The sequence below is a fragment of the Salmo salar genome, chromosome ssa25 (assembly GCF_905237065.1).
Source record: "Salmo salar chromosome ssa25, Ssal_v3.1, whole genome shotgun sequence".
NCBI lineage: Eukaryota > Metazoa > Chordata > Actinopteri > Salmoniformes > Salmonidae > Salmo > Salmo salar.
The window spans coordinates 14,785,612-14,799,133 of NC_059466.1; the positions used below are offsets into that span (position 1 = coordinate 14,785,612).

The window sequence follows — 13,522 nt, forward strand, 5'->3', positions numbered from 1 at the left end:
AAAAGTATATAGACTAAGGAAACAGGCACTTCTGAGTCTACTAAAGTGGCATGTGTGACGTCAAGGACCCTGAACCAAATAGGAAGCTCACTCTTGGGGTGTACTTTGACACTAGGCTGACCTGGGCAGAACACATTGAGAGAGTGGTGGGAAAGTAATGTGCTAAATGTCATGCACTGTCTGATGGGGAAAGAGTGGGGGGCTGGGCGTTCCTCATTGAGGACCATGTACCGTGCCTTTGGAAAGTATTCAGACCCCTTGACTTTTTCCACATTCTGTTATGTTACAGCCTTTTTGCAAAGTTGATTACACCCCCCACATTTTTGCTAATTTATAAAAAATACAAATAAATGGAATATCACATCTACATAAGTATTCAGACCCTTTACTCGGTAATTTGTTGAAGCACCTTTGGCAGCAATTACAGCCTCGAGTCTTCTTGGGTATCACGCTAAAAGCTTGGCACACCTGTATTTGGGAAGTTTCTCCCATTCTTCTCTGCAGATCCTCTCAAGCTCTGTCAGGTTGGATGGGGAGTGTCGCTGCACAGCTATTTTCAAGTCTGTCCAGAGATGTTTGATCGGGTTCAAGTCCGGGCTCTGGCTGGACCACTCAAGGACATTCAGAGACTTGTCCTAAAGCCACTCCTGCATTGTCTTGGCTGTGTGCTTAGGGTTGTTTTCCTGTTTGAAGGTGAACCTTCGCCCCAGTCTGAGGTCCTGAGTGCTCTGGAGCAGATTTTCATCAAGGATCGCTCTGTTCTTTGCTCCGTTCATCTTTCCCTTGATCCTGACTGGTCTCTCAGTCACTGCTGCTGAAAAATATCCCCCACAGCAGGATGCTGCCACCATCATGCTTCACCGTAGGTATGGTGCCATGTTTCCTCCAGATGTGACGCTTAGCATTCAGGCAAAAGAGTTCAATCTTGGTTTCATCTGACCAGAGAATCTTGTTGGTCTGAGAGTCTTTAGGTGCCTTTTGGTAAACTCCAAGCGGGCTGTCATATGCCTTTTACTGAGGAGTGGCTTCCGTCTGGCCACTCTACCATAAAGGCCTGATTGCTGGGGTGCTGCGGAGATGGTTAACCTTCTGGAAGGTTCTCCCATCTCCACAAAGGAACTCTGGAGCTCTGTCAAAGTGATATTCAGGTTCTTGGTCAACTCCCTGACCAAGGCCCTTCTCCCCCATTGCTCAGTTTTGCCGGGCGGCCAGCTCTAAGAAGAGTCTTGGTGGTTCCAAACTTCATCCATTTAAGAATGATGGAGGCCACTGGATTCTTCGGGACCTTCAATGCTGCAAAAATGTTTTGGTACCCAGATCTGTGCCTCACCACAATCCTGTCTCAGCGTTCTACAGACAATTCCTTCAACCTCATGGCTTGGTTTTGGCTCTGATATGCACTGTCGACTGTGGAACTCATATAGACAGGCCTTTCAAAATCATGTCCAATCAAATGAATTTACCACAGGTGGACTCCAATCAAGTTGTAGAAACATCTCAAGGACAATCAATGGAAACAGGATGCATCTGAGCTCAATTTCCAGTCTGATAGCAAAGGGTCTGAATACTTATGTAACTAAGGTATTTCAGTTTTACATTTTTACACATTTTCAAAACAAAATGTGTGATGGCCATACTGTTGGCCTTGCAGTGGGTGGAGGAAGTCATTAGATACAGTCTAAAATATTTTCGATTTTTTAAGAGAAAAGGGCTGGCAGGTAGTTTGTCCCTGTCTCATGGACCACAGTAGGTGGCGGTAATACACCATAACGTTCGATGCCAACCATTGATAAACCCCACCGAAGAAGAAGATGAAGCTCGTTCGTGTTTGTTTTGACTGCTAGCGTGCTGCTGGAAGTTAGCTAGCACAACAAAACCAATGCATGATTCTTGAAGCGATATATGGTTTGTTTAATGTAGAAAGTAACGTTATAATACGCTAAACTAATACGTATAAATACATGTTTTAAGATAATGTAAGTAGCTCACTTTCTAGGAACGCTTGCGAACAGTTCCAGTCGACTTGAATGAATGACATGCTGGAGTACTAACATTAGCTAGCTAAATAAGCTGGAAAACGCCAAGCTATTGTCATTTATTGTGAACTGTAACCGTTACCTAGTCTATTTGTTTACTTGTGGACCGTGATGGCTGCAAACGAACTTCATAAAAGCTACCTAAGCTAACTGCTGTTAAAAGCTAGCTAGTAATGTAGCTAGCTTAGCTACATATCTCGTTGCGTTCATCAGATGTCAACAATGCCATGGGCAATCGGATGTTCAACACCGTCAACTGAATCATTTCTATCTGCGCCCGTTTATCAACTGTGAGCTAAGTCGATCAAAATGAGGATTCTAAGGGCCTTGATGAGTAACGCCGCCTCCATGGGAAAGCATATTGATTACTACTCCAGGTTCTCCCCTTCTCCACTCTCAATGAAACAGTTCTTGGACTTCGGTAAGTGTACTTGATTTTCAATGTCTTTAGCCAACTGTTGACTAGCTTTATTGAGACATGTGGCACATAGGCTTTATATGGCTGCTTCACCTGCTTCATCTTTCATCTAACTAACCAACAGTCGTGTTTGTTCTGTTCCACATTCAGGGTCTGGTGAAAATGCATGCGAGAAAACATCGTTTGCATTCCTCAGACAGGAGCTACCTGTGAGGTTGGCGAACATAATGAAGGAGATCAACTTGTTACCTGATAATCTGCTGAAGACTCCATCAGTCCGGTTGGTACAGAGTTGGTGAGTACTGTCATTTTAGACCCAACGGACCCCCACCAAGCCTGGTGGAACCAGCCTGAATGCTGCTTTTACCATTGCATTTCACTTCAGTAAAACAGGATGGTGAATGCAGAAATCAGGCTGGTTCCACCAGGCTAATTCCCATCTTCTCCTGTTACGCATTTTCATCAGCCTATGAATAGCTTAACCAATGTATTGGGTCATTTTCTCTTTTTTTTAGGTACATGCAAAGTCTTAAAGACATTATTGAGTTCAAGGAGAAAGATGCTGATGATGAGAAAGTAACATATGAGTAAGATTATAATCACGTTTCGTTATTCATGCTGACATATCACTAATAAAAAAACGGGGCCCATTTGTGGATCATAATTCCTTTTGGTGTCTGTCTTCACATAGTTTCACTGATGCTGTTATAAAGATCCGAAACCGTCACAATGACGTCATCCCGACTATGGCCCAGGGGGTCGTGGAGTACAAGGAGACCTATGGCACAGACCCCATCGTCAGCCAGAACGTTCAGTATTTCCTGGATCGCTTCTACATGAGCAGAATATCCATCAGGATGCTGCTTAACCAGCACAGTGAGCATGTCACCTGTTCTAGCACCCATACTGACATCAAAAGCTACAGCATTGCTCAGAAGAGGAACATTTGAAATGGAAACGGTTCCTGGCAGTTTAAAGACATTCTGTTTTAAGGCGGAAAAATACCTTTACATCCTACGACCAGAATATCTGAAAGAAACTGACAAATAACGGAAGCAGAGCTGTCAAACTTGTTATAATAAACAGCTGTTAAATGTTGGTGGTGACGGTTTTGCATGTATTTGTACGTCTTCTATTCTAGCCCTGCTCTTTGGTGGGAAGGTGAGGGTAAACCCAGCGCATCCTAAACAGATTGGCAGTATTGATCCGCACTGCAGTGTTACTGAAGTAGTCAGGGGTAAGTGTTGCACAATTTTAAACAACTGAAATAGGCCTAAATTGATAGCAACAATTTAGTATTACTTTCCTAACTGCTTTGCCTTTACCCCAGATGCGTATGAAAATGCAAGAAACCTTTGTGATCGGTATTACATGAACTCTCCCGAGTTGGTACTGGAAGAATTCAATGGTAAATGTTTGGATTTCATTCCTGACTTATGCATAATAATACACTTGGTGGACTTTTTATGATATTAGACTGCATTTACATGTATTTTCCGAAATGATTGCATGACACTTACAGTTCCTACATTTTCCAATTGTCCCTACAGTGAAAGATGATGGAAAGCCAGTGACTGTAGTGTATGTGCCATCCCATCTCTACCACATGGTATTTGAACTTTTCAAGGTATTCCTTATTTTTTTAACTTCAAAATGAATTACTTATGAGCTTACGTTAAGTTCAGAGACATTTTTTGCACCTTAAATCTGGATTCGATCTCTCCAGAACGCCATGAGAGCCACTATGGAGTTGTATGGCGACTCTATGGACTATCCTCCTGTACATGCCCAGGTTGCCCTGGGGAGTGAAGACCTGACAGTCAAGGTACAGCTACTCTGCAGTGCTGCTTCTCATTTGTCCTCTCTTATCATATCAGGCTTATCAGTGCATCTCTAGTCGATGCTATTTACTCTTCCAGGTGAGTGATCGTGGAGGAGGGGTCCCTCTGAGGAAGATTGAGAGGCTGTTCACCTACACCTACTCCACCGCCCCCCCACCCAGCATGGATGGCCAACGCAGCCCTCTGGTGAGACTTTCCACTTTATAACAAGGAGCTCATACTATTAATATTCATTACAATATCGTAAGCATTCTCTTATCTGTTCTGTTGTAGGCTGGATATGGGTACGGCCTGCCCATCTCTCGATTATATGCCAGATACTTCCAAGGTGATTTGAAGCTGTACTCTCTGGAGGGTTATGGCACCGATGCTGTGATATATATCCGGGTAAGTCACAAAAATGAGACGGTAAAAGCATTGTATACAAGTGCTGATATTTTTCAGAGTAACTTGAAACCCATTTCTCCCATTATTCCCTCTACAATTGTGTGCAGGCTTTGTCCACGGAGTCCATCGAGAGGCTTCCTGTTTACAACAAGTCAGTCTGGAAGCACTACAACACCATGCACGAGGCAGACGACTGGTGTGTTCCAAGCAAGGAGCCCAAGGACATGACGACGTTCCGTAGTTTTTAGGCCTAGATGCCTCCTGGTTAGACAAGTGTCATTTGCTAGATGATTTACTGTACATGAATTGTGGTTGCTGAATTCCTTTGTGTGAGATGCTATAGCTGTTCCACTGTGGGAAGCAATAGGTCAAATCCCTTTGCACCTTTACTGGTTGTATGTATACATAACTAACAAAATTACAGAGCCAAGTTCTAGTGCCATTTCATGTGAATAATAAGTTCTGGTGTTTCTGGGAGTGTTGCTGTTTCAAAACTGACATGTTTATACCATGTGTATTATGTGAAAGGATTGCTTGGTTTCTAGCATTTTGCCGAAAGGGAAAAAGAGTGAATGTTGCTTGTTATTTATACTGAGTGTTCTCCACGGGCTGAAGATGTTTGTTACAAAGTTGTGCAGCTACGAGGTCTTTTTCCACGTCCTCCGCTATCGCTGAAGGAATGTTCTTTTATCGCGACAGTATAGACGAAGTACATGTCCTCCAGTGATACATGACGTTAGACAAATAAAAATATAGTACTTGTTCTAACCATTGAGATACTTTTTAGGTGATGTGTGTTGTTATTGACCTTATTAAAGTGTACAATAGTGGAACTTCCATCTCATGATTGCGGAAGCCATTAGACCTCCCAATAAAGCACAAAATACACCCACAAAAGAATCTGATGTGAGAATGTTTATTTTATGCTGCTCAACATGCACCCATCATTCATGTTGACAAGACAGCCAACTATTCAACTGATATACCGTCATAGGCGCACACACCTCATGTTCTCATGGACCCCCACACCCTGTCAGCAAGGAGCGCACGCACTGTAGAATATTACATGTCTCGGTACCGTTTCAGCAACACGTCAGATTCTTCGGCTCAATAGGACCACGCAGTAGTACATCCTCCATTGTCAAAACAGGCACAGTTGGGAAGGGGTTATATAAACAGCATTTACGTTGTCGTTACATGATTCTTTTTGCCTTTCATTTAGCAAAGATGTTGTCATCCTAGTGGCTATTCTACTTAGTAGAAAAAGTATATATAAAATGATGAACCTTTAATAATTTGATTTAAAAAAAGTTATGCAGTTAATTGATATGTAGAAAAGTTAATTTATACACTTAAAACCTTGTCACCCTTTTAAGCTTAAAAGATTATATAGTACTTATCTCAACTGTACAAAGTTCCTGCAACAAAATATCTGTACATGTCTACAGGAAAGTTACGCTAGCAAAAATACACTATAAAACATGTAAAAAGTAGTACTGAACTCATTCCACTTGTTGTATGGGTAAATGTACACAAATCCTGCAACTACATATCTGGAAACTCGAAAGGGATAAAAGTACTGCTTCTATAGCTTTATAAAGGTTAAAAAAAACATGTTGGGTTTTGTTTTTGGTCATGTCCCCAACACTTGTCATTACAGTATCACTTTCAACCCCCTGTCTCCCCAATCTTCCACAATAATGATGTGATACAGATACTGCTGGCGACAGGACTGTCAGCGTGTTTGATTTGATTAAAAAGCAGAGCCAGCTCTTGTGTGTTCTTGTGAATAACCCAAAACTAGGAAAGTAGGAAAAGTATCAATAGCCAATGACAAATCAGGCTATTTTCAGATAATTCTTCCAGTTGGCATGGTAAATCAACACTGGTGTGCTAACATTATTGTTACTGGTCATTATAATCTCACATGATCAGTGACTGCTTTAGTGCTCTCTTAGTAACTGCTGTGAACTGAGGTGGATGGCACTTACGTCGGCCTATATGTGAAACAGAACAGACACAAGGGTCGTTGAATGCCCTGCCTCACTCGAGGGAGAATGTGTTGGGTTATGTTCAGAGAGAGAGAGTGGGTCACCTCTGGGGGCAGTTCAGCAGACAGAGTCAGTGTTGGGAGGCAGTCTCCCGCTGCGCCGTGATTCCTTCTCCCTTTTCTCCCTCTGTTTCTCCAGCTTCTCCTGGGTCTTCCTCATGTCCTTCAGCTTCTTCTTGATGGTGGCCCGGTCACTTTGGCTGGACACACCTAGGGCCTGAGGGGACAAACATCACAGGTCACATTCTAGAACACACCTCTATGAAATATATATATATACACTTCGGACAATATCCTCTAATTTATTGTGTCGTTTTCCCATATGTACCATTTTAGTGTAAATCATTGTGGAATTCAGCCGGTTTATTTGGGGCTATAAGGTGGCAGTCTATGGCTTATAAACCTGACTGCTGCTGTAAATGGAAGAGCTTGCATTTGGATGATATGAAAATCACTTTCTTCAGACTGAAACGGCGTGGCGCCTACATGTGAGTTCTGAACTGTGGTCTTGTTGCTTGTGATGCCCTCGTACCTTCAACTTGTCACTGTCCAGGTGCATGATTTGATGGCCATCCACACCCTTGGCGGTGAACTCAGGCGTGTATTGGTCCATGTTCATGCCCATCAACCAGTGACAGACTTGCTGATTGTTCCACTCGAGGGCAGGGCGGTTCTGCCACTGGTACTCCTTCCCTGTGGGCAGTGGCTCATCATCCAGGTTCTACGGAATGCCAAGAAACACATGACATCCCAAGAAAACGAACGAAAAAAACCACTCAGCTGCAGCACAGTATAATGGATGAAATAGCAAATTCATGTTTAAGCACAATATCAAAGCATTTGGAACATGCATTGCACATCCAGTGACTGAAATCACGTTTAAAAAAAAAAAAGCCGTGTCCAGTGGTCCATTCAGAGTTTGTCACAACTCCGTTAAGTGGAACAGGCCAGAACATGCAGAGGGAGCATGTCTGTTTTGTTCTACCTGGCATACATCTGCTTGTTTGAGTATAGTAGGCAGGGCTTAGGTGTAGTGTTTATCAGAGTAAAATGAATCACTTATCAACTGAAACACCCACAAGATAAGCCAAACAGTCATAAAACACAATTATACACACACAATCCAAAAGCATATGAAAAGGAATGCAAGACGAGCTCCACTAAACAAACACAGGAGCGGCACAGATCATTATATATGGCAGGGTTCCCCAACCGGAGGACGGCCCGCGGTGTGGTTGTCTTTGGCTCCCAAACATATTTTTTTTTTGTTGTTGTGAATTTTGAATGATCATTGTTGGACATAAAAACACCAGGAAATCAGCTCCAAGTGATTTTAATTTTGGAAATCTGTTCCCAAGTATTTCCACGCATATTAGAAATACACATGACCATATACAAATGTAAGCAAGGTTTGAAATGATTATGTTTTCGTCAAATATTATTTCTGTTTGGGCTTCTACAAATGATTTGTAATTATGTTCCGCCCCACCGACCATCACCGCAAGTAAACAATCGGCTTATGGCTTTATCTAGTTGATGATCCCTGTTCTAAGGTCTATGAGAAAAACAGAAGACGACTAGAGTAACTAAGTAGCCTCTACTGCTAGCTCAGCTGGTAGTAGCACAACAAGGACCCAAAGCTAAAGACAGACACTTGTTTTAACACCACACAGACAACTTCAGCACACACATGCAACTTCCTTCTCCGGTGGTCATTCACGATTCCATCATCACAGCCCCAAGGGGGGTAAACTCAAAAAGCATGCTTGAGACTGTCCCCTTTCAGAGACATCTGAGCAGCACCATCCCGCACAGGGGTTTGTGGAACAAAGAGAGAGAGCACTCACCTCACTGGACGAGAAGACTAAAGTATGTGAGCGCCCAGGCAGATTGGGCTCTGCAACTAAGCCTGAGATGTCTGAACTGGGGCTGCCAAGGTTTGAATCATCTATGACTGACAAATTCTGGAGCAGTGGAACAAGGAGGAAACAAGGAAGAACGCATTAACTAGACAAACACATGGGTGGGTAAACGACAGTTCTGTGGCCTAAAGCTCCAGGGAGGAAGGGGATCAGCAGTTGTACTGTAAACGTGGAAATTGAGGTTGAGAATTAAATAGGGATTATCATTGACATGATTTGGTCTATGGTGATATCAACACTGGGAATACTGTGTAAAATACATTATCATCATAACAGACGGGAAGAAGATAATATCAGGTCATTGATTTCACATTCATAAATGCAACTGGATTTACCAATTGAGTTCAAGACAAACATAACTCGACAGAATCATGACAAAACGCCTTCTACGACGACAATTATGACACACAATTTCTATTGGTACAGCGCTAATAGCAGCACTCAAAAACCTTTGTGGTACTGTGTCAAGAGTATGTTTTTCAATCATTTGTGATGAATTCCGACTGATAATATTCATCATATCATGTGTGATATGAAAGATATGGCGAGGAAGCATAAATGTGAAGTTAGATTTACAGTGCCTTCAGAAAGTATTCATACATTTTGTTGTGTCACAGCCTGAATTCAAATTCAACATTTTCTCACTCATCTTAGACAATACCCCATAAAACATGTTTTTAGAAATATTTACACATTTATTGAAAACTAAATGCAGAAATATCTCATTTACATAAGTATTCACACCCCTGAGTCAATACATTGTAGAAGCACCTTTGGCAGCGATTACAGCTGTGAGTCGTTCTGGGTAAGTCTGTAAGAGCTTTCCACACCTGGATTGTGCAACATTTGCCCATTTCTTTTCAAAATTCTTCAAGCTCTGTCAAATTGGTTGTTGTCATTGCTAGACAACCATTTTCAGGTCTTGCCGTAGATTTAAGTAGAAGAAAATCTACTTAACTAGGACACTCACGGTCTCCAGTGAGTCCGTGTAGATGTGGCCTTGTGTTTTAGGTTATTGTCCTGCTGAAAGGTGAATTCAACTCCCAGTGTCTGATGGAAAGCAGACTGAACCAGATTTTCCTCTATGATTTTACCTAAGCTTAGCGCCATTCCATTTATTGTTATCCTGAAAAACTCCCCAGTCCTTAACGATTACAAGCGTACCCATAACATGATGAGGCCACCATTATGCTTGAAAATATGGAGAGTGGTATTCAGTAATGTGTTGTATTGGATTTGCCCCAAACATAACACTTTGTATTCAGGACAAAAAGTGAATTGCTTTGGCACATTTATTACAGTATTTCTTTAGTGCCTTGTTGCAAACAGGATGCATGTTTTTGAATATTTTTTATTCTGTACAGGCTTCCTTCTTTTCACTCTGTCAATTAGGTTAGTATTGTGGAGTAACTACAATGTTGTTGATTCATCCTCAGTTCTCTCCTATCCCAGCCATTAAACTCTGTAACTGTTTTAAAGTCACTATTGGCCTCATGGTTGAATCTGTGTTTGAAATTCACTGTTTGACTGAAGTACCTTAGAGATAATTGTATGTGTGGGGTACAGAGATGAGGTAGACATTCAAAAATCATGTTAAACACTATTACTGGACACAGAGTGAGTCCATGCAACATATTATGTGACTTGTTAAGCATATTTTTACTCCTGAACCTATTTAGGCTTGTCATAACAAAGGGGTTAAATACTTATTGACTCAAGACATTTCAGCTTCCCATTTTTAAATCTTTTGTAAACATTTTGAAAAACATAATTCCACTTTGACATTATGGTGTATTGTGTGTAGATCAGTGACACAAACATCTAAATGTAATCCATTTTAAATTCAGGCTGTAACACAACAAAATGTGGGAAAAGTCAAGGGGGGTGAATACTTTCTGAAGGCACTGTAAGTGCTTGACACACTACCACAAAACCCAATTCCACTACAACAACACAAATCAATGTTGGGGTATTAGTACAATTTAGATGTGAAATGAACTATCACAACACTAAACTAGATGACTGGTTAGTTCTAATCTACCAGCTCCTCTAAGATTGGGGTTGTAAAAAGGAAATCATACTGTACCAAATCTAACGAGCGACTGAATAAAGAGGACCAGGAGAGATTTGTCTGTTTAAAAGAAGGACGGTTGGAGAGATTGTCAAGTCGTTTTCCGTACTGTACACTGGGGTTGACACCCACCTCTAGCTGCCACAGGACCACACAGAGTAGAATTCCAGCCAGAGGAACCAGGGGAGGCCCTGTTTGTGGCACACATCGCCCACTCCCCACAGCCCTGGTGCTGTTGGCCTCCGTCTACTCCCCAGGCAGCCTGGTTGGGAATTACTCAGGACTATTTGTGCAGATGCATTTAATGGGGATAATTATCTGGTTGCTAAGCCATTGAAATGCCAGTGAATCCTCCTCCTCCTCCTCTTGCTCTCAGATTAATGACGGGGCAGCGTCGCAAATGGCACCCTGTCCCCTTTATAGTGCACTACTTTTGACCAGGGCCCTTAGAGGAATAGGGTGCCATTTGGGACGCAGCCACGACCTCCATATGGTTCCACAGGCGGCAGCAGGAGCAGCAGTGCAACCCTGTTCTGCTCTCTTCCTGAATGGGAGGAGCTATAGGAGACAGACCAGCCACTCCACAGCAATGTCATCGTCACGCTCTGGGAAAACGTTACCGGCCGGCTGCTACACATCTCTTGACTGGATGTGGTATTTCCAAGCAGAGCAAAAACCTGCTTTAAACAGTGGATTACTGACCTATGAATCACTGGCTTATTACTGGCCAACTCACCATGAAACGGTCCGGAAATGACAGAGGGGTCAGTTCAGTGTCACAGGACTTCTTTCATTCCACTTAGTAGTAGCAAATGAAATGTAATTCGAATCCCGGCTATATTTTTCATTACAGTAAAATGGCCTAATGCAATCATTCCTTTATGTGTTCTGCTTCCGTTTTTTACTGGTGATTCTGAAGTGACTGAACATCTCTACCTCTTGGATAAAGATGTCTAGATGATGAGGGCTTTTTCGTTCTGTCTTTTGATGGAGTTGGCACTGTGTGTGTGTGTGTGTGCACTCACCTTGTTCTTGCGGTCCTGGCTCTGCTCACTGCTGGTCTCAGTGGCTGCGTACGGTAGGCTGCTGCTGGTGGACGAAGGCTCCTTGTCCCTGTCCCCAAACCAGGAGAAGGGCATACATGTGGGAATAGAGGTCATGGACTCAGAAGGGGACAGGTTTCCCCCAGATTCCTCCAGGAGCTCGGCAGAACCCCTGGACATTAGGAAAAGGAAGAAAAATATAAGTCTCCAAGTTACATATTGTTCCTTTATTAGCAGAAAGGTCCTCTGCTAGCAGAGCTGTGAGTGTACGGTGATGACATATCTAGGATGTGGTGAAACTGTCAGCCTGGTAACATGACATGCGACATACCTGCTGTCCAGAGATGCTCGCATCGCCTCCTTGTCATGTTTCTTCCCTTTGCCACCAGACTTCCGAAGGCCACTGTTGGTTTTCAAAAGCTTTAGATTACGCAGGACTAACAGGACTGTCAAAATGGAAACTAATCTATCGCAGGCACTTACCCAAAAATCGTCTTTTTGGGTTTTCCGACTGAAGAACTCTCATTTGTCTCATCTGTAACAGAGTCCATTTTTTTTTTTTTTTTTACAAAGTAATGAACTGCCACGAGCAGCGAGCCAGTAAGAGGCATATCACTATGGTGACAGTTAGTGGAGGTAGCAGCAACAACCTGTTTTGTAAATGTACTGTGTAAACAGCATATTGTGGGTAGCAGATTAACGGCAGTACCTTTGAGCTCCTTGCCCTTCCCCTTGGACTCCCTCTTCTTGACGTTGCGAAGGAACCCTGAGGGGGAGTGTGGCGAGGGCAAAGAGGTGTCTTTCGACGAGGACAGGGAAGGACTGCCCCCGCTTTCGACACTATCTCTCTGGGACGGGGGCAGGGAGGGGCTACTGGAGAGCTTCAACTTGCTCCTGGATCTCTCCGCAGCCTCGGGGGTATTGTCCCTCTGGGCGTTCCTAGGATAGCAGATGGGCCCGGGCAAGGACAGGCTCTCCTGGATGCATCTCCTCCTGCTGACAGAGTCCTCCTCCGCATCTTCCTCCTCCTCCTCCTCGTTCTCCTGGAGGGGAAAAACAGTCAGCAGTGAATTGAGCAGACAAACAGCGGCTCGGAGATAGAACTGAAACATGTGAATATTGGTATTGAACATGCATCCATAGAAAGAGACGCGGAAGAAGAAATATTTGAAATAGCTAGTACTATTGAACCCTGAAATTGTTTTGAAAATGAATGAGAGAACTTTCTGAGCTGACCTGTGAGTGGCAAGGGGACATGACGAGATTCTCCTTCAGTTTGTTGCGAGACGGACGATTCCTCCTTGGGGCCAGTAGGCACTTGGCTTTGTGTGCACTGGTGTCCAAGCGCTCAGTCTCCGGAACCAGCTCGCTCCAGTCTGTATCTGTGGAGGAGAGACAAAACAGCTCAGTAAACACAACATAAGGCAAACTGTAAACTATTCTCAGATGTACTGGTGATCAGAGACAGTCACAGAGACAGTCACAGAGACAATCAAGCCTTCCAATGGTAGTAAATAATGGGTGGCTTCTATCCTGTTGGTGAAGTGTACGTTGGAGCCCTACCTAGCGTCAGAGAGTCCACTGACTGTGTGTTGATGACAGGGCCTTCACTCCCCTGGCTGCGCCGTCTCCTCTCCACTGCAGAGTCCTGACCCGCCTGGGTCTCTTCACGGTCAGCAGGTGGACCGCTGACCTCCAGGACCGCTATCTGAGGAGAGAACCACAGAATGGCCAGTCAACTTCTTCTCCACTAG

General features: G+C 43.4%; 2 protein-coding genes across 4 annotated transcripts in view; one reads left to right on the forward strand and one right to left on the reverse strand.

The window, feature by feature from the left end:
- Positions 1-1,783: 1,783 nt before the first annotated feature.
- Positions 1,784-5,582, forward strand: pdk1 (pyruvate dehydrogenase kinase, isozyme 1). The gene is made up of 11 exons (XM_014173278.2): positions 1,784-2,457; positions 2,605-2,749; positions 2,970-3,041; positions 3,146-3,330; positions 3,596-3,691; positions 3,785-3,862; positions 4,005-4,081; positions 4,181-4,279; positions 4,374-4,481; positions 4,569-4,682; positions 4,790-5,582. Exons 1-11 carry the CDS (start codon positions 2,346-2,348, stop codon positions 4,928-4,930), a joined length of 1,227 nt encoding a protein of 408 aa, XP_014028753.1. The 5' UTR covers positions 1,784-2,345; the 3' UTR covers positions 4,931-5,582.
- Positions 5,583-13,522, reverse strand: part of LOC106586230 (neurabin-1) — a 44,846-nt gene continuing 36,906 nt past the window's right edge. Inside the window, exons 11-20 of one of the 3 annotated variants that reach the window (XM_014173275.2) lie at positions 13,332-13,476; positions 13,005-13,150; positions 12,478-12,811; positions 12,252-12,303; positions 12,100-12,171; positions 11,751-11,940; positions 10,741-10,785; positions 8,580-8,696; positions 7,265-7,453; positions 5,583-6,949 (exon numbers count right to left, since the gene is read on the reverse strand). In XM_014173275.2, the coding sequence (XP_014028750.2) occupies positions 6,791-6,949; positions 7,265-7,453; positions 8,580-8,696; positions 10,741-10,785; positions 11,751-11,940; positions 12,100-12,171; positions 12,252-12,303; positions 12,478-12,811; positions 13,005-13,150; positions 13,332-13,476 (1,449 nt within the window). In that variant the 3' untranslated portion in view covers positions 5,583-6,790. The remainder of the gene's footprint in view (positions 6,950-7,264; positions 7,454-8,579; positions 8,697-10,740; positions 10,786-11,750; positions 11,941-12,099; positions 12,172-12,251; positions 12,304-12,477; positions 12,812-13,004; positions 13,151-13,331; positions 13,477-13,522) is intronic. The other 2 variants (XM_014173276.2, XM_014173277.2) reach the window with 2 other exon arrangements.